At 45.1% G+C, this 27,112-nt stretch overlaps 2 protein-coding genes across 2 annotated transcripts in view; both read left to right on the top strand.

Annotated features, from left to right (window-relative positions):
• Positions 1–1,673: 1,673 nt before the first annotated feature.
• Positions 1,674–8,008, top strand: NEU2 (neuraminidase 2; the record flags this gene model as incomplete). The annotated part of the gene is made up of 3 exons (XM_080624031.1): positions 1,674–1,714; positions 5,109–5,313; positions 7,070–8,008. Exons 2-3 carry the CDS (start codon positions 5,113–5,115, stop codon positions 8,006–8,008), a joined length of 1,140 nt encoding a protein of 379 aa, XP_080480157.1. The 5' UTR covers positions 1,674–1,714; positions 5,109–5,112.
• A 4,975-nt stretch (positions 8,009–12,983) lies between these two features.
• Positions 12,984–27,112, top strand: part of INPP5D (inositol polyphosphate-5-phosphatase D) — a 53,378-nt gene continuing 39,249 nt past the window's right edge. Inside the window, exons 1-2 of the mRNA XM_080623057.1 lie at positions 12,984–13,181; positions 17,696–17,759. Coding sequence (XP_080479183.1) covers positions 13,048–13,181; positions 17,696–17,759 — 198 coding nt within the window. The 5' untranslated portion in view covers positions 12,984–13,047. The remainder of the gene's footprint in view (positions 13,182–17,695; positions 17,760–27,112) is intronic.

The raw sequence follows: 27,112 nt of genomic DNA, 5'->3' as shown, positions 1-27,112 counted from the left end.
CTTTTTGGGTTTGTTGTTTGGGTTGTGGGTTTTTTCCCTTTGACGTGGCTTCCAGGAGACACAGAGTGAAAGAGGTATTTGGTTTTTTTTTTTTCTTCTTCTTTAAGAAAAAAAAAACAAGTTTTCTGTAACAGTGGGCAGTGCTAGGAACTAGAAAGGTAAATACAACATCTTGTAGGTTCAAGTAGGAGTGCAGTTTGTGTATTCCTCCACCAAACATGTGCTAACATTAATACTACTGCTTCATGTAATTCCTCTCTAGTGTTAAGAAAACCTGCACTTAAAGGTACAGGAGCTTGTGCCAGGCTGAGCCATGAGCCAAAAGCAGAACTTGATTGATTAGGAAAGCATGTAATGGGGAGGCTGAAAATCCCCTTGTAAGTGCGGTACGAAGTTTTTACCACAAGAAACACTTTCTGTTTCTAGTGCGGTTAAAAAGTTTAATCCAGCTGGCTGATGGATTAAAGTAATTCCAGTTCTGTGCCTCTTCAGTTTTGAAATCTGAACATTTTAATTTGTTTATTGTTCTCATTGATAACTCTTGTTTCAGACTTTATACTGAAGGTGATTTATTGGACTAAATAAATGTGTGCTGTCTGGCTTGGTAAGAAATCCCATAGCCTAGATTTAGTGTAGGATCTGCTCTAGGGGCACAAGAAAGCTGCAAATGGCGCATTGTGATGATGCGCTTTGGCAGAAACAAGCACAATCATGCTGTCTGGCTAGGAGGAAAGGCTTGCACACAAGAATACGCTGTGTAGCAAGTATTCTAGAAGAAAATTGGGTCTGCTCTTTCTTAGCCCTGTACAACTGGAATGTGGCTACTCCTGCCTCTCCCCCTCCCACAGTATCCCAATGGAAATGTCTTCATTTCTTTCACTGAAACAAGAAATGTATTTCAGCATAGCACTTAGTTGACTTTTATAAGTTTGGAAAGGATCAGGTCTGATGTTGAGTAGAGAACTGTTGGACCTGGATTCTTGTGCTTGCTTTGAAAAGCAGGATTTTAGTTGGGTTTTGCACTTGACTCCGTTGGGCTTTTTGTTTGTGTTTTCCCTCCAAAAGCTCCCTGAATGGATTGATTTGTTCTTTTGGGATCTATCTGAATTCCTTCAGGAACAAGCTGCCTCCTGCACAGCGCACTCTGATGGGGACCAAGGGATAAAGTTCAGTATATTACCTCATTTCTGCTGGGTTCCTTTCCTTGTTTTTAAAGACATACTGTCATTTCAGCTTGGATCTGAACATGTTGGGGGCTGAGGCCAGGGGAAACGTTATCCTTTTTAGCCACTTTTTTTTTTTGGAGAGGGCAAATAAACATGCAAGAGCTCATCCTGCTCTTTAGACAAGTCCGTGTGAGCTTCCTTGAAGGATAAAAGTGGAAGGAACAAGTACCCTCTCCTGGTGTCTGCCAGCATCTATCCTTTTTTCTGTTTGGGCTCCCTCCAGGCATCAGATCCATCACAGATCCATTTGTTGACAGCTGTTATTGCTTTGACTCTTCTGGTGTGCTGGAGACAGTCTCTGCTTTGGAAATCGTTACAGCCGTATAACTTGCAAACTATGAGTAATGGTTTCCTCCAATTTAACTCCCCCCTTCTCTTATGTGTTTCCACTGTGCCCGTACTTCCTCGTGTCCGCCCAGTTCCGCCTGAAGGTGAGGTACTGGATCTCAGTGCAGCAGCTTCCCTGGTGCCTTGGAGAGGAACTGCAGGTAGAGGTCAGTCTCCCTGAACAGGACACTTCACACGGATAAACCTGGCAAATAAATGCAAAACTCCAGGAAATACCAAAGTGTGGAAGGGAATACTGGCTCAGTGGTTACCTGATAAACTTCCCTTTCCCTCACTAGCATCTCTGTCGTCTGGAAAGAGGTTACCAGCTACCTCTTTTTCTCCTGGGAAAGAATTACACACAGACTCTGCTTCCCTTTTCTCACCCTTTTACCTCATGCAAAAGCACAGCTAACTCCAAGCTGACTGAATTGATACTGGTCTGAGCAGTTTGCGTGCTGCTCTCCAGTCTCCTGCTTGTATTTCAGGCCTTTGTGCTCCCACAAGTTTGTGGGTTTTTCCAGTTAAACCTCTTGGTCTTTCAGAATATATTGCTGTTGGTCCACAAACTTTGCCTTGCCAATGTCCTTAGATCGTGCTGGCTGCAACGCTGCTACCTTCTTCCTTCCAGGCTACCCACTGCTATTTCAGTACGGTTTAGGAGCAAAGTAGTACCATGAACACATGCATCCCTTGGCAGTTAAACCTCAGAGGGACTGGTGTGTATGATATGAATTCCTGCAGTGCTAGAGTATGAGCTTTTGAACACTCTTCATGTGGCTGTCCTGTCGATGATTTGCTAATCTTACTTCTCTTTTATTCAGGAGGGTGTAGCTAGTGGTTTTGGGTTTGAAAATGGGTAGAGGTCAAGAGAAAAACAGATTCCTTCCAGTTGGCTGGAGAAGTAACTAATGCAGCGCTATTTATTTTTAAATAAGTATATTAAGAACTTCAAGCTTATTTAAAGATTCTGCATTTTTGATTCTGTGTGAAACTCAAACTGCTGTGACTCAATCTCTGCTTGAGGACCCACAAGGGAGAAGGTAAAAGCAGCTGAATACTGACTTGAAGAGTGTTTCAAAAAGTATGGAAGTGTTTTTCTGCAGATGGGTACAGTGTGCATGTGTATATATGCATACAGACATAATACCCACATTGTGTGTAGGGAGAGTATATTCAAATGTGTGTATACACACATATACACACATACTCAACACATGTTCCCCTTTTCAGTCTTCAAATAGATGGAATTCACTTGATTTTAGTATTTTCCTCAATTATAGTTGCAGGTGCTGAGTCCAGGACCCTCGGGCTTGTTTCTATGGCAGTTATTCCCAGCCTTTTAACATCCCACCTTCCCTCAAACCACATTTGGCAATATGAGGAAGAGAAGTGTTGCAACACTCACAATGAGCATCTCACAGAGCTCAGTGGACTAAGGACTAAGAGCATGGGCAGAGATGTTCACAGATGACAGGCTCGTATGGGAGGGACTCGGATGCAGTACACTGCAGCACAGCCTCCCATGGCCCTGGTTTCTTGTCTTTGCACTGGGGACTCTGTGTGGCAGCCTAGATCTCCATTCTCCCCTTGTTTTTGTTTTCCTTTCTTTTCATCTCCCTTTGCCCTGCCCTGAAGCAGGACTGCAGTATGAGAATGGCATCATGAGCAGGAATGCCAGGGAACCCACGTTGCACTAGGCAGGCTGACTAATCTCCCTTTAAATAATCTCCCTTTAAATAGTCTGGAAGCACTCTAGTGGGTTTCTGTTTCAGGAGCCATGAGAACACAGCCATGACTGTGGTCTGTATAAATAGCCAGATCCATGCTGGTAAGTACTGAACAGCACAGTTATTTGTTCTAGGAGGGTCTTCCTATTTTGTTCATGTTGCTGCATGGATAGCTGTGATCAAATTCTGGTAATGTTTCTGTATAGTAATGGTGCTGCTGCCTTTTCTCAGACTGCCATTTCATCAGCAACAGTAAGGAGGAAACAGCTACTCTTCGGAGATAGATTTCTGTCTCCTGTGGCTTTTCCTACATCTCCTTTGTCTCCTGTACAGCTGCCTTTAGCTAAGACAGTGCAGTTCAAATCCTCTTGATCAGTGCTGCGAGTTGAAAAATCTCGTTGATATTTATAGCATCTGGAAGGCGAAGACAAGGGATGTTTGAATACTCGCTGCCAAGCTATGGATCTGGATAGAGCATAATGTGATGGTCCTGTCTGAGGAGGATTAATTCAGCTTATCTGTGCTGTCCTAACTCAGTAATCAGCAATGAAAAAACCCCAAAACAAACACACACAAAACCACCAAACAAATTGTTAACCAAGTCTGTGTTAGTTATGCTGGCTAATATAATCTTTTCTCTTCTAAGATGGAATAGCAGAAACTATTCTCCAGGTAGATATGTGCACTCTGCAGCTGCATAAGCAGTTGTCAGGTTGCCTCCATCTGGTCTTGGATTATCAAGACCAAGCCTTCAAAAACATGAGTATCTGATACCTGGCCAATAGCCACTACAGAGTTTTCCAAGATTTAGGTAAATACGCGAATCCTCAACGAAGAGCGCAGCAAGTCTTGCCTCAGCTGAGGTAGGAGGCATTTGAATTTCTTACTCATAGTGTATTGTCATCTTCTCCCTGCCATCCTACCCACTCAATGCGTCAGAGATCTAATATTTTTTTCCCCTATCCCTGCTGAGCAGAGGATATTCAGGCCTTCAGCTTCTGGTATGTCGTGTCAGAGATCTTTCCCCCTGCTGCTCAGACATAATTCCCCTGAGATAGTGGGGTTCCACCAGGGTACGAGAGGCTTGGTGCAAGAGGATAGAGGGCTGAGTAGGTCTGAGGAAGAGAGGCTGTGTGGGGGTATAGCACAGACCACTTACATAGAGGTAGCTTCCCTAAATGCTTCCTCATATTTATCTTCCTCCATAATGTTGCTTTTAATTCACTGTACAGATGACAAGGAATGGGACACCATTCAGACGATTTTTTAATCTTATAGGGGAAGGATGTTCTCTTTCTTTTTTCATGCTTAGTGCTCACTGTCCTCAAATAGGGACACAGCGGAGGCCAGGGGTTGCCTCAGTGTGTCATTGAGATGGGCTTTTAAGCTCCTGTTTGGCAAAGCAGAAGTTCTGTGCCGCGTTTTGGAAACACAGTCAACAAAGACAGTAATGGTCTTCTGAGGGAAAATACTATAATGTTTAATTATCAACAGTTTGCTGAATTGCAAAGCAAATCCACAAAAATCCCAGCCCATGGATTTAATTAAAAAGAAACAACAAACCATAGGCAGCTTCTCATTAACTGTTGTTACTGTACTTGCATCACTACAGTAAGATCAGTCATGCTGCTCCTGTGTTGCCAGTATGCAATACGTGGGTTCTCTTTGGAAAAGCACAATAAAAAGACAAAGCTGAAAGTAGAAGTTATGTTTCAATGCAGGACAGGTCCCACTGAGCAGGGAGGGCAAAAAGCAGTGAAATCTGTCCTGTTTTGCTGTGTTAAATGTGGGTCAAATGCAGTGTGTTTTCTCTTCTTCCCCCTAGCACGATGGCTTCATTTCCTGTCTTGAAGCAAGAGACGTTGTTCCGGAATGGTACCTGGAGCTATCGAATTCCAGCTCTGCTCTACCTGCCACGGTTCAGCATCATCCTGGCGTTCGCTGAGGAACGGGAGGATGTGGTGGATGAACATGCCAAGCTAATAGCAATGCGCAGGGGCACATATGAACCAACCACTCACCATGTGCAGGTACCAGCGTGGGGAGGAAAGGGAGGAGGCTGCTCACCTGTACTGCTCACTTGTCCCCGCATGAGTTGAATGCGTGCCCTCTCACTGTGGGAGAAGGCAGCTTTTCATTCTCCCCAATTACACGAGACAAATTTGCTTGTTAAGTAATGCATGTGTCATTATTTAGATTAGATATAAGGAAGAAGTTGGTTATTGTGAGGGCCATAAAGCACTGGAACAGGTTGCCCAGAGAAGCCCTGTACCTGGTAGTGTTCAAGGCCAAGTTGGACGGGGCTTTGAGCAACCTGGTCTAGCGGAAGGTGTCCCTGCCCGTGGCAGGGGGGGTGGGGTCAGATGATCTTCAAAGTTCCTTCCAACCCAAACCAATCTGTGATTCTGTGTGATTATAACTGCTCGGATTTGACCCACCATTGCAGAGCTGGGGAAGCAGATGGAGAGATGGGACAAAAGTCCTGTTGCAACAGCAAAGATGTGGAGGAGAGGCAGAAATAGGGAATGCCACAGGGATGGGGAGGAGTGAATTTTCTTAGGACTAATTTCTGGTTTAAAAACCAATTCAGAACAGCTAATCACCCCACGCAAAACCGTCTGGTTTGTCTGTGCCAGTGAATTGGCTACCTTATTAATCAACTAGTTATTATTAACAGTTATCTTCCTGGGTGACTGGGGGTGGTGGATACTCTATTTATAATATTTTTTTGCATTTGCAAATGCATTAATGTCTTGAGGAAAAAAAAGTCATTATATTTTTGTATTCCAATCCTTTCTTGGTGACTGGTTGTCATAGACTATAGACTCTCTTAAGAGCTGGGATATGCCTAGCAGAAGCAGCTTCTGAGTGCACCTGCAGTGTCCATACCATTCAGGTAACATTTTGTGTAACCCTGTGTAATTCAGTTAGGTATGGCTCAGTTGGTTTTAAACTCAGTAATTTGTGTTCACGTGCTAGAATTTCTTAAAATGGAAATAATAAATATTCCCAGAAAGTTAACACTGATGGAATAGACAAAGACAAGACACGACCAAAAAGGGCAATGAGCAAGTCAGAAAAGCCAATTAATATAAGCTTACTGGAAAATAATGCTGCTTTTACTAAGCCAATAACACGATGTAGGAATAATTTTCTAATTGCAATGTTAGTGTCAGAAATGTGATTATGCCAGCTGCTATTCATTTAAAGACAGACAGGGCTTGGAGGGTTGTTACACCTGCTCTGCAACCTATTTTCTGTGTTGGACGACTCAGGGTCCAAGTTTCCACACCAGAGTGTGTAAAGCCATACAGTTTGCTCTAGTGAGATGCCTCAGTGTGGGCTGGTATAGTTATTCACACAAATGGAGGAACAGGAATCTGAATGGAAAGGAATTTCTCAGCACCTAGGATACTTGAAAAGGGTGCAGTTACCTAGCTGACTTCCTAAGAAACAGACAGCACAGTGTCTGTACACTTTGACCACTGGGCATGTCTGTGTGTCAGACATGAGCTGCAATGAGATTTCAGTTCCTCAGTAATAACGAAAAAGGGCAAACCCCACCTGTTTGGTGAGGTGCACATGCATTGTGTCATCCAAATGATTTTCACTTATGTCTGGCAGTGCCAGTGTACTGTCTTCCCATTTCTTGCTCTATCCACTAACTTCCCTTCTGTTCTTTTCATGCTCTTCTCTAATTTTTATCCAGCCATCTTTACACTGAAACGTGGACCTGTTTGTAATGGTGTGTTTCATTCTTGTTTCCCTTCACACGGGGCCTGGCAGTGGAGTAGCATGGAGACCATTGTCAACGCGCAGCTAAAAGACCACCGATCTATGAACCCCTGTCCTGTTTACGATGAGGTCTCAGGGAAATTGATCCTATTCTTCATAGCTGTCCCAGGAAAGATCTCTGAGCAGCATCAGCTCAGGACAAAGATCAACCTGGTACGTCTCTGCTATGTCACTAGCATGGACCAAGGGCAGACCTGGAGCACTGCCCAGGATGTCACCAACAGTACCATTAGCACTGAGTATAAGAATTGGGCGACTTTTGCAGTGGGACCAGGTCATGGATTACAATTGCTCAACAGGGCCCGGAGCCTTGTGATTCCTGCCTATGCCTATCGTATCTTGCACCCTAAGCAACACCCCACCCCTCATGCCTTCTGCTTCATCAGCTCTGATCATGGGACAACGTGGGAGATTGGGAACTTTGTTGGAGAGGAGAGCGCAGTGGAGTGCCAGGTCGCGGAGGTACATACCTGTGGCAGGAAGGTCCTCTACTGCAATGCAAGGAGCAGCAGGGGAGCCAGAATCCAGGCTGTCAGCTACAACCACGGGGTTGACTTTGAGGAAGGCCAGCGGGTTGAAATGCTGGTAGAACCTCCTTCTGGTTGTCACGGAAGTGTAACTGCCTTCCCACCTCCCCCTGATGCCAGATGCCAAGACAGCTGGTTGCTCTACACTCATCCTACAGACCCAAAGGGTCGAAGAGATTTGGGAGTTTACCTCAACAAAAGCCCTTTAAATCCAGCACACTGGACAAAACCAAGCATCCTCTTCAAGGGCCTGTGTGCTTATTCAGATCTGCAGTACATGGGGGTTGGGCCAGATGGCTCACCCTTGTTCTCCTGCCTCTTTGAATATGGGACCCACCAACAATGTGAAGAGATAATCTTTGTAATGTTCACTTTGAAGCAAGCCTTTCCATCAGAGCGCTGAGGCTTGAGCCTTTCCATCATCAACCCTCTGAAAACCACCTTTGCTGATAATTCTTTCACTGTTACTTGTCATCTTTCAGCAAAAGGTTTTTTCTGCTCCTCCTGCACCCTTATTTTGGCGTTGGCTCGTGTCGTCTGTGGATTACAAACTCTATTAAACATAGTAAAAATGAATACGTGTTTGGTTTTGTTTTCTGTTGCCTGTTCTAGCTTCTTGCCTTCTGCTTTGGCTGCTGTCTTAAGCATCATGAGCTCAAAACAAGCATGACCTTTGTATAGGGCCTCTCGCCTTGAGGCCTCTGATAGACTTGATTAGGGACAACATAGGGCCTATGTGGGAACAGATGGCAGTGATTTTATGTGAGCTGAATTCAGAAAGTTGTGGAGAAAGTGCTAGGTAGGACCCTGGGCTGAATGCCCTATGGCTTCAGTTACCTTCTTCAGAAAAGAGCTTTGTTAGGTGTGAAAAGAGCGATGCTTCTTGCAGTCAGTGCAGGACTTGCTGGCAACTCTAGATTTCAGGGCTTGCTGTCTTCATTCCATCAGGGCCATGGGATGCCTTGCGCTCGAGATGTTCCTTGCTTACTTCTGCAGTGGATTTGGGGTTGCCTTGCTGAATTGTCCTCCAGGGACTTCTGTCTTACTTAGCCTTCTCCTTACTTCCCATGCAGTACAGTCTTCCTTATTTGCCCTTTTGCTTACGCTGCACTGAGAAGCTGGTTTCTCATGTAAGAAAACCTACGCTCCAGCTGCTCCCTCTTCCTGGGCAGTGACAGTAGGACCTATGTAGGACACAAGGCTGTGTTTTGGGACCCTGCCATGTTCGGGGACAGGGCAAGTGGCAGAAATGGCATTTTGCCTGTACCAGAACTGCAGGATCAGGACAGGGCTGCAGAGGGAGCTCCCAATTTGTAATCAGGAGGGGAAATACTTGCTGGTCTTTTGAACACAAGTGCTATGATCCACGCAGCAACTGCTCTTATCGCTGGCAACCCAATGTCTTGCAAGCATAGCTGCTATTATTACAGAGTATTACTGGCATGTGAGGCAGTGTGACAAACAAGTAACATTGCCCCACTTCCAGCAAATTGGAAAGGCAATTTGAGTGTCTTTGGTGCCAGAGGATGGGGACATGACCAAGCCCAGAGCAGCATGAAAGTGCTGAAGCTTGAAGGCTTTCCAACAGACACATATTTTCAGCAGGTGTCTGAAGGACACAGCCCCAGTTGTGGTGAGAGAGACGATTCTGTGGCTATGGTGTGATTTGAAAGGAGGCATTATGCACTGAGCAGACAAGGGGAGTGACCAGAAATGAACAGGTACCAAGGGAGACACGTCAGAGCAGATGGAGCGAGGAAAGCTTTACCCATGCCTCTGGACAAAATCCTGCTCTATGAACCAGACTGTGCTTGTTTGCTGTGTGCTGTGTTTGTGTGTGTGCACATGTAAAATGGCTCCAAGGAAAATATGTTTGTTTGTTCTATTGATGGAGAAAAATACCTGCTCTCCAGAGAACACGCAGAACATGTCCCCTTTGAGGAATGCTAGCAGGTCCAATAGGATCCTTAGCATTCTCACGGCTCATATCTTTGAGTCTGATAGATCTGTGTCCCCACTCTTGCCTTTTATTGCTGATAGCTTTCAGGGATAGTGGGAGAAGGGGCTCTGATTTTTCTCATCTAGATTTGTTTCAGGGCTCCTGGAGACTGCAAGTACCAAAGGAGTGAAGAGATCTCATGGCCTTCACAATGCACCTGTAATTTGCCAAGCCCTTCTCAAGCAGCAGGTCAGTAACATGCTGGGCTGGCGTAGCACACAGTGGCCCAGCTAACCAGTACTTTGTGGGTGTTACTCACATGGTCTTTAGCTGTCGGCCAGAGTCTAAGTACACCTTTGTGGCCAATATCCTGATGGCTAATGAGGAAATGTTGTATTTAGACTTCAACAAAGCTAACTGCTGTCCTACAGACTTCCCTTGTCAGGCATACTATGAAATCCTTTTGTTTCATGACATGAAAATATGTATTTGAGAACTTCTCATCTGACAGTGCACAGCCTGGGTATATAAGGGGGTAGTTGGGTGGCCACTGTGCATCTTGAATGATGCTACAGACAGTATTTACCCACTGATTATGGGCAGGCTGGTGAGTTTGCAGCCAGCTGGTACAATACTACCTGGGCATCTGTAGCAAACCCAATTTAGATAAAGTATTTATTGCAATGTCTGAGAGACAGCCTGGATTAATACCCCAATGTGGAGGGAAATACTGCTTGCTTTGTCCATATACTGCCAGAGATGCAATTTTTTGTGATCCAACATCAAAATGTGTCACAGTTCTTTGTCTCTGGCCTCATTCTCTCAAGTAAGTTTAAAGGAAATACTGCTGCTGGTGCAGTTATCTAAAAGCTTCTGTTGAGTTGGGTTGTATTTGTCTGACTGATGTACCTGTTATTCTTTTGTTTTACAAGTGTAGCTCTTACATGGTGCTTTGTCCTGGCTGTGGGATGACAGTGTGGTCTATTTGAAGCACATCCTATTCCTTGTGGAAACGGTAGGGTTGTGCTGGCTACGTGTATATCACCTGGCATGTTACTGGTGCAGGATGAACACTGCACTCCCCCTCTGTGATAAACGCTTAGCTCTCCTCTATATAACTCCTCTAATCTCTCCTTCCTCAGATCCACTCAGCAGCCTTCTCTGACACAGGCATGAACGGAAAGAAGAAGAATGCTTACCTCCTGCAGAACAGCCTCTTGTCTCTGTGTGGGACAGAAGAAGTTGTCGCAGTCCTTTGGGAACCAGGTAGTTGAGGACATGTACAAACTCGGTTGCTGACCATGCACAGATCAGTCTTACTCCAGCACTGCAGAATACACACGCCAGAACCATAAGAAATAAACCAGATGCATTTTCCCCTTCAGGCAGTGTTGCAAATGAGCCATTAGGGATTGCATGTTTATGTTAGGGGATTGGGATTCACCTTTTGGGCAGCTGGAGCTGTACTGTGCTTTTTTTTTAAGACCAAGAAATACAGAAACCAGCCCTCACATCTTACTGCCACAATCATCACATGTGTTTGGATCCCATACACTCATTTACACTTTGGATGCCATACACTCAAGGAGGTGTGTGTGGCTGGACACGGATTCACACGTGAAGGAAACAGCAGCAGCTTGCTAAAAACTGGTGGTAAGTTGGTGGTGGGATGGATAGGAGTTAAGTATTCAGCTAATCAGTCTCAAATGTCTGACTAGGGCTTGTACTTCCCTGTTACCTTATGTTAACTTGCAGTACATCAGAAGCTCTCAGTTTCATTTCAGCAAAACTCATGTTGTTTAGCAGCTCTGTCCACTTTGTATCCCCATATGGGTCTGTTGCATGGAAAACACTGTGAGGTCAAGCAGTGGTTTGACATTCAGAGCTGTTCTGCTTCGTGCTGCAGCTGTGCTCTAGAAAAGCTATTCTTAAGTATCAGAAATCCCAGCGTTGGTGCAGGTGAGGCTAGCAGCACATTATGGCCAAGCAGGACTGTCAAAGGAGCTGCATCATCCCTTTGCCATATGCAGCACTCTTCCTGGTGAAGAGAATAGGATGTGTAACCATTCTGTGGCTTACAAGAGCTTACAGCTACAGTGCAGGCAAAGCCACTTCGTGGCATTCAGCATCTGACTCCATTCAGGCACCTGAATCCCTGGGAGTCTGGCTCCTAAAGCACCATATGGATCTGTGTGCAGTTGAAGGGCAGGTCCAGCTGAGCTAATTTTGGTCTGGAGACAGTGCTTACTCAGCATGGACAGGAAGCCCTGCACATTGCAGCTCTGCCATTTTAGCAGGGTCCTGTGCTGGCCACACAGTTTTGAATTGCAGTGCCCACAGCTGAATGTCAGTGGCAGAGATCAAGTTGGACAATGCAGAGCAGATGTCTAGATAACTGAAAGCACCCCGAAGGCTGGCAGGAACGAATGCTGGGCTGTACTGCTTCACTCTCTTGATACCCACAGATTCTGGTCTCTCCCAGTTTGGTGATAAGCTGCTCTCCCCTGCCATGCTGTACACAGGGGCAGCACTCTGTACATGGTCCAGCACTCTGGGAGGTGAGGGTTGCGTAGGCCCAGCACTGTCTGTGCCTTTCCTGGGAACTCCCCTCTGTACTCTGAGTCCCAGACAGTAGTCCCAGCTCAGCTGCTGCTTTTAGCTATAGATCAAATGTGGATGTGCAGAACTGCTGCCTGCAAAAGCAGAGTGGCTGGAGGTACAGGGTAACCAAATCTGCCATACAGGCAGTGCCCCTAGCAGTGTCCTTGCTTGCTGCAGACGTGCCCCTCCTTGCTCTGCCTTGGAGATGCAGCACTGAGCGTGCTGCAGAGGAGGGGCAGATGTACAAAGAGAAGGGAAGTGAAAGCTTTAATTCTCCCCCCTCTGATGCAGCTTGTCAGACACGGCTTTGCTCCATCGCATCTTTGGGGATTTAGAGTAGGAACGATCTTTGAATTCGTCTCACAGTAGGTGACAGGGAGCTTTGGGCAGGAATGGGGCAGTGAGTGCTAAGTATCCTAATGCACAGTGTGTTCCTGATCAATCTGAAGTTTATTTAATCCCCATGGAGACCTGTCATGGGTAGGACATACAGACAGGAAAAAGATGGAAACTCAGAGGGTCTGGCAAGAGATCAGACATGGGATGGCAGGCCACCAAAGCCTGGGGCACTGAATTGGTGGGGGAGCAGAAGACATTCCCAGCTGGGACTTTCTGATAGAGAGTATCAGGACACGAAGGGGGAGGGAAAGGCAGGGAACATGGGCTTGCTAGTCGGTTCAGCTGCAGCATGAAGAGGGAGAGCGGGGGCTGCAGTAACATGTCACGCTTAACATTCTGAGCTGTTTGAGTTGAGGAAGTTGTCCGTGGCTGAGTTTCCTTTCCCTCTCTGTACTATTGAAACAGGAAGCTGGTGAGCTGAAGCTGCCTGATCGTTACACACAGACACACAGGCAGCTCTGGCAGCTCCTGCATTGGCATTCAGGTCTCCTCCAGCTCCAGCGATGGATCAGTGCTGGTACCACGGCAACATCACTCGCTCCAGAGCCGAAGACCTGCTCTCCAAAGTAGGCAAGGATGGCAGCTTCCTTGTGCGAGCCAGTGAGTCAATTGCTTCGGCATATGCACTCTGCGTGCTGTAAGTACAGCTTTCCAACGCGCGCTTCACGCGGACACTTCTGTCCCCACTTGTGCAGGGTGTTACCCCTGTACTTCCCCAGCACAAACAGTTCCTGTGGCCACTGGGAAGGTGAAACCCCTGTCAGAGCATGGCTGGTTTCACCTGACTGGGCCACAGGGTAGGGAAGGGTTGGGAACAAGGCCAGGCTGAACAAAACAATGTTCTTTCACTACCATACTGCTCATGCTACTCCTGCCCCTGGTTCAAAAGGAGAGAATAGTCAAAGAGACTGGCTGTGCTCTGAGAGAAAATAACCTCTTGGCCTCTTTGTTAACAGCTTGGGTCAGGTATTTACATTGAATAACTCAAGTACTGAGCTTGGTACCCACCTAGGACTTTCTTTGCTCTGGGCAGTGTTTGATGCACCTGCTTGTACAGTGCTGTATCCCATTCAGCAAAAAGGCTTGAAATAATTCCTGGACCTGTGCATGATAGGCCTGGCACAGCGGTAATGCTCGCAGGGTAAATATTTCATGTGGGAGAGAAGTGCTGGTAGCCCTGTCCGTGCCTCCACTTTCTAGGCTGGGGATAGGAACCAGAGCAAGACCTGCTGCCCTGGGTTTGTGAGGGGCAGGTGTTATTCCTGGAGGCAGGAATAAGAAGAGACTGAAGTCAGTAGGTGTGAAGTATGAGGCATTTTACTTGCATTGCAGACAGCTAAGACAGTTTCTTTCTGCTTGGGAAATATCTCGAGAGTCTGCCTGTAGGCTCCTCTTTGCTGCCATTGCACATCAGATGAACAGAATTCATCCTTACCCCACGTTAAATTCCCAGCAGATTTCTCAGTGTAGTTTCTTTCTGAGAGTCTATTTCTTGCAATGGTAACGGTGGTGCTGCTGTTTATAACTCTGGTCTAACTGCTTGTCTCTGAGGTCAGGCTTCTGGTGACAGCCCTGGCCACCACAGAGGAGTCATCTGCAGCAAGTGCTGGGCTGGGTAACTGCCCTGTGAGCGTAGGTGTTGGGGATGGGTGGCTGGGTGATGGGGTGTTCAGAGAGCAGGGGGCCTCCGTGCCTGCCTGTTAAGGTGTTTGTAATAACACGGGGAAGGGCTGTGTCATTCTGGAGGGAGCAGAGAAAGAAGGGAGGCTGCAGATAGGCAGCCAGGACAAGCAGGAGGAAGAAGGGGCAATCATGTATCATGAGCAGAGGGCCCAAGTTGCGAGTTGGGGAACACCGTACTAGAATAGACTGTTGCTTCCATTGAGTATTTTTAGTATGACCCCTTTGATTTGCCTTGTAACCAGTATGTACACAAAATATTTTACCAAGTGATGGTGGGGATTATGGAAAGGGAAGGTGCTGTAAGAATGTCTACTAACATGCATCTGCATAAGTTTTTCCATTGTAAATGTTTATGCAGCCAACTTTGAAAGCCTTTTGTGACTTGAGAGACATGGGATCAGGAAATAGAAACAATATCATGACCAGGATTTTCTGAGCCGGGAGCCAAAGGTTATGTTCTTAAATCCATTCTGAGGTGGCTAACATGAATGGTTTGATTAAAGGAATGGGGAGCACCCACCCTTCTCAGCCAAGAGCAGCTGGATTGGTGAAGGGCTAGTATTAATTACACTGAGAAACGTCACCAACTTCTGTCACACAACTTCTGTTCCAAGTACCCAACAAGCTTTTAGCTTATGCTGATTTGCAGTTAGCTTGTGAAGAGAAAGGGTTAAGTAAGTCCCTCCTAATGTCAGCTTTGCTGAAGCTGAAAACTTCCTCCTAGTTGTATCAGTTTCAGCTGTGTTGCTGACTGGAAGGTGCTTGAATTCTGAGCTCTTCAGTCACTTCTGTTTAAAAAACAGAGAGGCTGGAGACAAAGAATGAGGGAGGGGAATTGAAAGCCTGGCTGCAAAAGGTTTTCATGAAAAGAAAGTGAGAAAGTGTCAACTGTGTACAGATAAGGAAAGCAAAAAAAAAATCATGAAATTTGCTCTGAAAAAGAACCGTTGTATTCTACAAACCTGTAATATTTATTGGGCAGATGAATCAAAATCCAGTAAAAGCACTTATTCTATAATAAAATGTAATGTTGACTTTATTGAAGAGCTGCTTTAGGAAAACAGGGTTTATAAAGAATACAGACAATAAGGGCGGAGGTGTACTTGCAGGACTTTCCTCCCCTGCTAATTCTGAAACTTGGAGCAGCAGCATTTCATTTCGCACAAAGCTGAGCCGTCAGCAAAAGCAGAGGGGATGCTCCTCCCCCTGCGCTGCTGTCCTCTGCTCCGCTGGGCACTGCCCCATAAAAGGCAAGAAGCAAAGCCGTTTTCCTGTTCCTTTCTCTCTGCATGGATCATCTGATCTGCCAGTCCGATCCGATTCTTTATTGTCAAGAAACGGGCTCTTTAACTTACCTGGAGGGGAATGCCTGGATCTGAAATCAACAAGAGCCTGCTCAGTGTTGGCAGCGCTGTTGTCATTTCTCCAGGAGATCTTCTGTTGGTGGTTCATGTGTGAATGGCTGCAGGATTAACACTTCCAGAGATGACTCTCAAGGCTAGGGGCAGCTTTGGGATCACTTTCATAGGACACTGCCTGTGAGATGCTGTTTCCAACGCCCTGTGGGGACAGCCTCTATCATGGCACATTTAGCATCTTGCCTAGCACTATAGTCCTGTTTAGGATTTCCAAGGGCACCCAATATGCATATCATCACCTGTGAATAGAAACAGGAGAGGACAGAGGAAATAAAAGCCTCATCCTCCCTGCTTCTCTCATCCAACAGCCCTGTAAATTCCCCTTGTCTTACCTGTCCTCACATTAAAGCTCTGTAAAGAGATTTAAGCTGAGGACCTCTCTTATGACAGCAGTCTTATAAGGCCTGTGTGATGGGGCACTTTCTGTGAAGGTAACAAGGAGGGTCCTCTTGTGACACAAGAGCCATTGAGCTGGTTTGTTAATCAGTTTCATAGTCTATACACTCACAACTTTTCTCCGTCAGCTGCATAAGCAGTTCTGCTTAACCCTGTTTGCATATCAGCACAAGGAAATGGTGTAAGAGAACTGCATTGACAGATAAAACCAAACCCCATGCTCTTCCTTGGGGCATATTCTCATCTGGTGTTGATTGCCATGGGCTGGTGAAATCAGCAGTGTTGTGGACAGCTGAAGCAGTTGGGGGTTATGTCCGTGACTTCCAGTTCTGTACCAGATCTTCGGGTGTGTAAATGAGTAGATGCCTGTGAAATGGTTTTGTATTGTTTGATGAAGTGTTCCTGAGCTCTGAGAGCAGTTCTAATTCTTCTGTGTCCTTTGCATTAATGCCATCAAAAGATACAGGTTCATGTGGATACATGACAAAATCCTCCAAACGCCCTGGGAAAACTCAGCTGTGATTTGTGAATATTTTCTTTTAATTTCCAGTTGCTCTTTGTGACTCCTTGTATAAGGCTGCCTAAAATCCTGGCAGTTTCTCTCCTGCATGGAATGATTCTAAAAGGCACATGATGAACAGACTCACAGTGTAATTGTAGAAGAGATGGTGTTTTATTGATTTGCCTGATCTCCCCATGTGGGGGACTGACCTCAGCTCACATTTCATGACAATTCCACAGGTAATGCAGTGTTTCTCTTACAGCCAAGGAAGCTCTGAGAATGGATTTTGGTGTTTCCCTTTGAGAGGAAGGGGTTGAAACCAGCATTGTTTATTGGCTTAAAGCCATAGCGTATGTTTAACAGAGTGCTTTGCAGGTGATGTAAAAGATTTGATCAATCTGGTTTTTACTTGGGAGAAAGGTATAAAATGTATATTGTAGTCCGTACTTCTTGGGCAATCTCCACCATGCTACAGCACTGCTCAGCCTTTCCTTGGGCACTTGGCAAAGGACTCCTCCACACCCCATATCCCTGTCCCCCCTTAAATAAGAATCTAATTGAATTTATCGGGGACAAAATGTTCATTATGGCTGATACACAGATGCATATGTGCAGTGTGCATCCACACCAGGATAGCGAGGTAGGGTTTCATTCAGGCTGATGGTCAGGATGAGAATGTGCCCAGCAATTAGCTGTCTGTCTATGATTTAGCTGAAGTCTATTATTTGGATTTTTCCAACACAAGTCAATGCACATACTATCCCTTCAATTTACTCATTCAGTGCTGACTTTGGCCCTGTGTCTTTTGGATTTCTGCTTTTTTATTCCTTCCTGAGACGCCCACTCTCCTGACAGCTAGAGCCATTTGGTGTTTTCTTTCTTTCCAGCCAGAAGAGTTGAATAACTCGTTCTGAGGCTGATGCTGGTAGCATTTTCTGCAGTCACATCTGCAGACATGTCTCATGACCATGAACACTTCATCTTAGTTCACAGACTCCAGGGAAAGAAAGAAAGAGAAATGTTTAAAACCCTTGAGCATGAAGCCACCTCTGTGTCTTGGGAGCTTCCAATACTTTTTCTCATGGGGAGGGGTGCCACAGTGCAATTGCCTTCTGGCCATGATCTAACCGTATCTCCTTTGACGTGTTCCAGGTTCCGGAATTGCGTTTATACCTACCGAATTCTGCCTGATAAAGAAAATAAGCTAATTGTCCAGGTAAGCCATGCCATGTATCTCTTGGTCCCACTAAGATGCACCTAAGACCGCTCACTGCTTTTTACTAAGTAGTTCTAACACCAAGAGAAAAAGGATATAAGGAGTTAAACTGATATCCCTGGCCAGCACAGTGCTAGTCTGCAGTCCACTGCTATGGAGGTTTTAGTCTCTGGTCTGCTGCTATGGCCATCAGCACTGTGTGTGCCTTCAACTCAGTGGCACTACCATGTTTTATATATCTGAGGACCTCAGCCCATGGAATACCTTTTCCTCTGAAGGCAGCCTCTTGTCAATACATCATGGATCTTGTCAATCCAGAACTGCAGCACAATTTACGTACACCCAGAGAATGCATAGTGGGTTGTGGTCTCAGTATGCAGAAAGTATCAGGATTGAGGGCAGGAGTTTCAGACCTGCTTTAGGATCCTGAACAAGCCACTTCCCCATTTTGAACCACTTCTTAGCCCTTGTTTTCTCAATATAGATAATGAAACTTGGGATGGGTTGGGAGGCATGGTCTCTTACAGCCCCTGAAAGTGTGCCTGGGTTTACTCAGAGGCAGTGTGGGCTATAGCCTACCTATCCTCTTACCATAGCCAATGCTGCACAGGCATTCCTTGTAAAATGGAATGGAAATGGCTGTGCCACGCACATGCCCCAGTCTGCCCTGCTATTCAGAGTGGGTGTACGTTCATTCCTTCCCATTTCAGATGTCAGTTAGCTTCCCACACTAGAAATACAGACTTACACCAAGTCCATGTGCAGCTTGTATGGCTCATATAGAATCATAGGGTTATGATATATTAGGGTTGGAAAGGACCTTGAGATCATCTAGTTCCAACCTCCCTGCCATGGGCAGGGACACCCCACACTAAACCATGCGCCGTGTTACTTGTGTATTTCCGGATGTGTTTTAGGGACATCAGTTTTCCTTTGAGATCTGCACCAAAGAGGCAGTGTATGTGAAGCCAGAGTGATCATGTCAATGAGGGCAGTTGAGCATGGGCAGCTTGCATTCAGGTGTGGGCTCTTGATAAGAATTGTGAATTGTGTGTCCTGGCTGCCCACACACAGCCTGGCTCCCTCAAGATGCATCTTTGTGTGGCTCAGGCTTAGGCTGTTCTTAGGAGCCCCACTCAGGTGCAACTGCACACACATGGTTGTATTGCCACCAAGGCCAGTTCCAGGCTCTAGGTGCTGTGCTCCCAGGGCCAGCCACCAGCATCAGTGCAGTATCCCACTTGTCCTTGCCAGATACAGCTGGTTTTCACAGAGCCATCAAGTTACCTCTGTCTCACTTGTCACAGCACTGCTGTTTCTAAGGAGAAACTGGCAGCAGAACACTGGCTCTGTATGCATTGCTGTGGCAGGGCACCAAAGTTTATCCATCTTCCCGAAGCACTGGGCAAAACCACATAGAGAATCCTGTACAGGCTTGGCAGGCTAATAGCATGGGGCCAGCACTTGGCTGGAATGAATAATCTGTCATTCTGAGCTGGCTCCACACAGCATGCTGTAGGCTGTTTGTAGGAATGCTCAATTTTTTCTCCATCATCTGATATATCTCAGATTTATTGTCCTAAATAATGTGTTTTGGCATATTATGCTGGTAGGGCGATGCATTCTAATGGTAAGATAGCAGTGGGCAGCTGTCATGCTGGATCAAGGGTTGTGAAAAAGCACAACGTGTGCCTGATGTCTGTCAGCAAAGGCTTTCCTCACCACGGACACCTTCACCTTGTCACCCAGTTCTTCACAGAAAGTTCTGCAGGGTATTATTTACAGAATAATGTGTCCTCGTGCTCTCTGGGGAGGGATTATTGGACTATTGGTGGATCCAGACAGTGTTGTTAGGACTCCATGGGATCTTTCTGAACGAAACCTCTTGACATCTACTAGATCTGTTAAGGAAATATGATAATCTGGAAGTACACCTGAACCCATTTGTGAGATTCCTTTGGGATCTGTGCTGTGATTGTGAGGGATTTCTCTTGTTTATATGTGGGGGATGCATAGGGACTGCGGTGGAATACCTTTGTATGCTGGGTTGCCAGGAGCTGTAGGTTGAATATTAAGAGTAAGCTAAATAAAGTGTATTGTTAGATCATGTTTAGAAGACACAAACACCTCCCGCTTTGTGCTGCTTTATCCCAGTGCTAGAAGAGAGGCAGAAGAAGGGGGCTGGCTTGTTCTGGCTGGAGAGATGCAGCGAGAGTTGTAATTGAGGCTCAGAGCAAAACAGCCTCATGTTGTTGGCTGCTGTTCCTGGTACATTGTTCCAGCTGGGCCAGAATAGTTCTCTTGTACAAGGACATAAAAGCTGTTGAATAGGAAGGAGGTTTAACTTTTTTTTTTTATCCATTAAAAAGGACAGAGCCTGCTAATCCTATGGTAATCCTATGGAATTAGAACAGGTGTTAATACAGTAATCAGTAGATGCTTCTCATTTCTGGGTTTATTGAAAATAACAACAAAACATAAGAAAGATTCAATACTAAGTCCTGAAATTAGGCTGTATGGGTTACAAATATAGGCTGTAATTGTGCAATGTGACCTTCCTTGCCTGCAAAGTGCTCTTTTCAGAAGCTAACGAAGTTATCTTCCTGCCCAGATCTGGGCTGTTATCTGGAAAAGGCCTTACACCTCATCCAGTTCCTACCCCCTGCCACAGGCAGGGACACCTTCCATTAGACCAGGTTGCTCCAAGCCCCATCCAACCTGGCCTTGAACACTGCCAGGGATGGGGCAGCCACAGCTTCTCTGGGCACCCTGTGCCAGCGCCTCAGCACCCTCACAGGGAAGAACTTCTGCCTAATGTCTAATGTAAATCCCCCCTCTGTCAGTGTAAACCCATTCTAAACCTGAACAGGAAAAGTTCTGGTTTGGCCTTGTTGAACCTCATGAGGTTTACATAGTCCCATCTCTCCAGCCTGTCCAGGTCCCTCTGGATAGCAACCCTTCCCTCCAAAGTGTCAACCACACCACGCATCTTGATGTCGCCAGCAAACCAGCTCTTCCACTGTCCATGTCACTGACAAAGATGTGGCCCCATCACAAAAAGCCATCAAATGTATCATATCCATAGACAGCACTTTTCGACATGACAGCACTCTCACTGCCACTCTGTGGAGTATTTCTACCTTTAAAGCTGTAAGCTGCTTCATATTGTTTTGAGCTTTGGAGAGCAGATTTCATTTTTCTTTGTTAATTAAAGCCTGGGCCCGTACTGGTGAAACAATGCTCAGAGTCATTTCTTGTATGGTTAAATCAGCTGTTCGAGCACAGGTGGCACACGGGGAGGTGTGTATTTTTGCATTCAGAGGTTCACATTTGTGCATTCAGATTGAAGAAAAATATATTTGCATTTGTCTTTCCAGCATTCTGTGGCATGCTGCATGATATGCCATTGGGTTACTGCATCTGCACCAGCCCTCAGCACACAGTGCAGTCAGGAATCCCCCTTGCGTGCTGTATCTGGAATCAAACTGATATCCCCCCAAAACATATCAGGACATAGTGGTTACAGTTATAGACTTTTTTCTTTAAATACAAATAGAATTTTTTCCCCTTCTTTTCTAGGACTGCTGAATTTTCTCCTTCCATTACTTGAGACTTCAGAATATAGACAAAGAAACGCCTGGCTTGGGTGAACCAAACTGGCATCCTGCTGATGAAAGTATATTTAAGGAAGGCCGGCAGGAGTAATAAACCCACCTTAAAACACAGGATCTGTAACAGCGAGTAGAGATCTTTGTCCTTAGGCTAAGAATGATTAGTCATTAATTTATGCCTGTTAGCCTAAAGACTCTCACTGTAGTAAAACACTGAGAACTGAGAAGCTGAGACAGGAAGAGAGCAAAAAGTTATGCAGAGATCCAGGAGCAGGGGTACAAGACTGGAAATCAACTGCTCCTGATGTAGCCTGTCGGGCAAGTCATAGCTGGAATACCTAACTTGGATAAAAACAAAGATGACCTTCCCTTGCTCAAATTGGCAGGCATAATCACTGTGGAGTTGTTGAAAGTTTGGGGACCAGCTGAGTATAATAATGTTTGTGCAAAGAGAGGAGGAGCAGCAAAGGAGTCCTTGAGGATTACAAGATCACACTAAGCACTGGAGACAAAATAAAGATACTAAATTTGTCTCTCTAAGGCAGACATCTATGCCCAGTTCTTGGCACCCAGATTCACCTAAGGTAAAACTTTCCTATGTTGTCACTTAAAGCATCTCACTTACACAGCTAGCTGAGGTGTCATCACTGCATCACTTCTCAATGAGAAGGAGTACTCTTGTTCCCACTTTATAAATGGGGAACTTGGTCCCAGTCTGAGGACTGTGTCACCAAAAATAATTTTAAATAGCTGTCCGTTGCTACCCTGCCAGGATGAGAGGATGTGTTATACATCTGTATTCATCCCCTCTCATTTCAGACAAGCAGTCGAAGTGAGTCAAAGCTGAGCTGTATCTCTGTAATCAGTGGGGAAGAAACAAGTTTCTGATCTGGGTGGGCTAACCTGTCCTTGGCAGGTCCTGTCTCTGTTGGTTAAAGAGCCCAGAGAGCCTCCTTAAGCTGCCAGACTCGGGAGCCTGCAGTCAGGTAAGGAGATTCTTGTTATGGCTGAGTTCAGTGTGAGAAGGCAGTGAGGTCAAAAGCTGCTGTTGAAAAACTGGTACTGCCTGTCATAATGCTTTATCCTGTGCTGCCTTTTTATACTGCATTGTTAAAAGATCACTGTTAAGAGTATAACCTGCCTCATGGGTGAGGATGCTTAAAAAAGTGGTGAGAAGGAAGAAGACACTGGTATTGGCTGGTCAGTGAATAGGGGTGGGTACAACCCTATTGGGGTTTGATTTCTCTAGATTTCTGGTTCATCTCAAATAGGAGTTCACAACTTGTGCTGAGGGCTGTTTGGCAATCTAGCTGATGCACAATCAGTCATTTCTCAGTGGCAGCTAGATTGCATCTTAGTTTATGCTCATAGTCTATTAGACAACATTTCATAGGTTGTTTGCAGGATCAAGGGCTCATGCCACTCTGTGTGAAGTCTGGGAGGAGCTAGCGTGAGGGACAGATGTCAACACTGCACAAACAGGGGTGTCACCAAAGATGCCTCTGGTAAAGCCAGATAGAGTGAGTCAACCTGGTAGTTACGGGAGCAACTTTAGCTTGCCATTAAAGGTGGAGTCTCCTTAATAAACTGGGGCATCTGCAGAGCAGGCTTTTGGTAGCTCAGTGCCGTGGACAGATGTTATAATTGTGTGCTGTATCCTCCTGTGATGGACAGCACAAGTTGGCCTTGTAAGTCTGAGAAAGGCACAGCCTCCCCATCTTTTCCCGTGGGCACAACCTAGTGCTTTAGCTCAGTCACATAATGTTCCCATTCTGCAACCTGGAACTTGAACCAGACGCATTTGTCCGTCACCTCAGGGCTCAGGCCTCACACGATTATGGCTGCTTCCTTCTGGAAGGGATATTCCTTCCTTCTGCTTCTTGCCAACCTGTTTTGTTTTTTTCTTGTATTACCCTTAAGTCTACTCTCTTCATGTCACTGGCTGAGCTCTTGCTTCAAGTTGTGAACTTGCCTGAAATACTGCTGCCAAAGATCCAGGCTCCAGCCACCCATAATGCTTTGAATGGTGTTTATATCTTTCGGGTGCCCTGTAGGAGAGAGCAGAAATAGAGCTTGGCTTGAGCAGGAGTAGGAACCATGTTGCATCTTCAAGCAAAATGGAAAATTGGAAGAAAAAGCATTCAGGTGAAATGTTTCATTTTGGTTTTGAGCTTTTCAAAAATTATCACAGTGTTGTGGGGATGTTGAAGAAAAATTGTGTTTCGGATGGAAAAACTGGATCATCCCATTGAAAAAGGCCAGATAAGCAGTTCTGAACTTTTCACCTTGGTTTTTTATATTAATGGGGAAGAGAGCGGTTGAGCAAAGACACACAGCACACGCTCCAACACCCTTCAGTTTGTTAATAAACCTTTCCTTTTTAGCTTTGAGCAAAACTGAACGTCTCCAGAGTTTGGCAATTTCTGTGGATGACTTTGTTGTGAGAAGGAATTGCAAGAGCTGCTGCCTTCTCATGCTATGTAAGAGCCTGTGTTACAGTATGGAAAACATCAGCACTTTTCAAAGTGACTGCCTGTCTTTTATGTTCCGCTTCACCTTCCTGGGCTGTCCTGGCTGCCCAGCTCCTTGACAGAAAACAGCAGTGTGTGTGTGTCTTGCTGCGCCCTGCTCCATGGATAAGCAGGGAGATGTTCATTTTACAGTTCTAGCGCCAGATCATCACCTCTGTGAGCATGAGCACTGCTTGTGTTTGTACTGAAACTCACCATTGCTGCAAGGGCTTTTTAACCACTACGTACATTTATACTTACTACTTGTTCCAAAGGGATGGCTGGACTCTACCTGCTTTGGCTGACTTCAGTGAGAACTGTAGATGCCCTAGCAGCTCTGTTTTACATTGAGGGATCGTCTAGCTCTCCCTTTCTTTTCTGGTAGTTTTTTCTAGTCTGATATGAGGCTGTGTGCAACAGGAAATAAATCGTGCTATGTGAGCGGTTAGAAAGCAGGCCAGCAGCTGTGAGTCACTGTACCAACTGACACTGAAGCTGTAGGTTACCACTGTACTCTCAGAAGGTAGGAGAACTGATAAATGCTCTGTAAAGGCTTTCCTTCTGAAACCCTCCCTCTTTGGCACACTTGGCATGGTCTGATGAGAGCCTAGGTTTAGGTCAGTTCCTGCATTCCTGGTGTCACTGCTGTTGTCACCAATGGCAGTGGCAGTTACCTGGTTGTGGCACATGCAGTGCCAAGTCCTTTGTGAGCCCTCTGCAGGAGGATGCAAGGTTTTTTTTGTTCTCTTGGAACACTGCACTCCGAATTTGCTGTGCTGCTCTGACATGTGCGGCCAAGAAAAGGTTTTCCATAGTAAGGATTTTGTGATGTGCCTTGGATTTTGCTGATCTATTTATGTCTGATTAAAACCTTTCTTCTAGGAAATTGTACTTGAGCTGGTTTCAGAGGGAGATGATGCAAAGCAAAATCTTTTGGGTGATGCTTATCCATTCACAACGTTGCAGTCCCTTACAGCTTCTGTCAGACAGCTGTGTAAAGATTTTGTACTTGCTCAAACTGATATCAAAACCTCATGGTCTCCAGTGAGGACAGGAGAGGCCTGTGCGTGCCCAAGCTGCATGGAGACTGTAACAAATCCACGGTCTCCGTGCAGCCAGAAGGCATTGGGCACTGTTGGCTTTCCTCTGTGTTAAAAGGCAGGAGGAAACCAAGGGTCCCATCAAGAAGGATGCTGGTATGTTGGGACACACCAACTGGACAGCTACTCCCTAGAACTGATTTCACCCAAGCTGGTTACTACCACGGGAATTTTGCTGTGCTTTTGGTACTGCATTGGGACAGAAGGGTTGAGGTATATTTGGAGTGATTACTTTTCTTGGAGAGAAGCAAGGGGCAAGGGGACACCCAGATAGTACTTAGGAGCAGTGTCTTGAAGTATGTTTAGGGAAACATGTTTCTAGTATGCGCAAATACATAGTTTAATGATATTGAGCTTTGTTTTATTACTGAAAATGGTAGATACTCCAATTTGAATGTTTTTCAATGTAAGTTAATGTTGATTTAAATCAGTTTGTAAAACACTTTACAGAGTGAAGGTCTTTATACGTAGGACTGAAAATAATTTGGAGTCAGGGCTTAGCAAAATCTGTGCAGTTCATTTTTCTGCAAACTATGCAAATCTGTTTGTACAAGGAAATTGTTTTTTCCACTGTTGCATCTGAGGTAGGAATAAACATAATGCATTTCACAGGTTCTGACAAACTGAAAGAAGCAGCATTTAATAAGAGAACTAGGTGTTCACTCGAATATGCACATTCCTGTTACTGAATCTCTCGGTATACAAAATTCTTCATACAAACAAACCATATCCAGCTTTTGTCTAGTTTGAAACCTCAAGAATGTTTCCAGTTTCCTGAAAATATATTTAAAAACCCCCACAACTCAGAGAAGATGGCTTAAATCAGGTTAAAGTGATACTATTTTGCTTTTCAAACTTTAAAAAATGAAATCAGATGTTTGAAAGCTAGTGCATGCCATAACTAAAATCACATTATTAAGATATTTCACTCCAGTGAGTGAAATGCCACAGAATGTCATCAATTTCTCTTACAGTTTGCCCTCCAGAAAATGTGTTATGTCATAAAGCCTTCATCACACTTAAACAATTGAAAATTGCAAATAGGTAATCCTCACTGAATGTATAAAAGCAACTTTCAGGTGCTGCAAAATTAAGATTCAGAGGATGAAGATTAGGGCTGTTAAACAGTACCCAGTTTAACAATTATTGGTTTAGAAGCATAATTGTTTCACCGTATTACCCTTTCAAAAGGCTTTGACCACTCACAACCATGTACCCAGCAGCTCTTTCCCACTCTGCTGGATCTTTCAGTTCCTGCTGCGAGAGTTGGAGTGCACTAACAATCTAGTTCGCTCTGGACACAAAAATGGGGCAGGGACTTTGTGTGTGGGACAGGAATGAGCAGTTGGGAGCCTCAGCCTCCAATGATACACAGACTTTTTCCAGCTGCAAACAGACTTTAGGAAGTTCTTGCTCTCCCCTCACTCTCCTGCAGACATTTCCATCCCAAATCAACTGTTTCTGTGGGCATTTTAAAGGAAGGAGTAGTAAACTCTGTTCGTGGATTGAGAACTATAAGAAGGGTTGTTTTCTTTAAATAGACTTTTCAAATTAGCTGCCGTTGGTGCTTGAGAGGCCAAGTGTATCATTCTTATTTCTTGAGATTCTAAAGTATTCTAAACTTCTTCTGTCAGTTGGGGAAAAATGATTGAAAACTTATGCAGCCAAAATTATCAACAAGAAAATATTCTACTTTTTGTATCAATTTAATGGATGTTTGCTTTAATATTATCAGTCGCGCAGTGTTGAAACCATTTGGTTGTTTTATCCTTTTTATATTTTATATTTCCAAGGACTTCTGATTAAGCTTTGTAACTGAATTTGGAGTATTCAGGGAGACAACAGATCATTTCCTTTTCAGCAGTGTGGTAATGAAGCACGTTAAGGCATTAAGTCATTGTGCGTTAAGGCATGATGGGTCACAGAGGAAAGTACTCATTTTCAGGCAAGTCTTGAGTTGTTTTCTCAGAGAAGCTAATACATTGCTGGTGATGTATGAGGCTTTTTGTCCTGATCATTTAAGATGGGAAAGAGTCTTTGCAAACACTGCTACTGAATTTGTTTACAGTGAGTCTTAGGGCAGATATCGCCATCTGTACAAAATTGTTTCTGCACTTGTTACTGACAGGATG

Source organism: Psittacula echo, assembly GCF_963264785.1.
Source record: "Psittacula echo genome assembly, chromosome: 7".
NCBI lineage: Eukaryota > Metazoa > Chordata > Aves > Psittaciformes > Psittacidae > Psittacula > Psittacula echo.
This window is presented reverse-complemented; position numbering and strand designations above follow the sequence as displayed.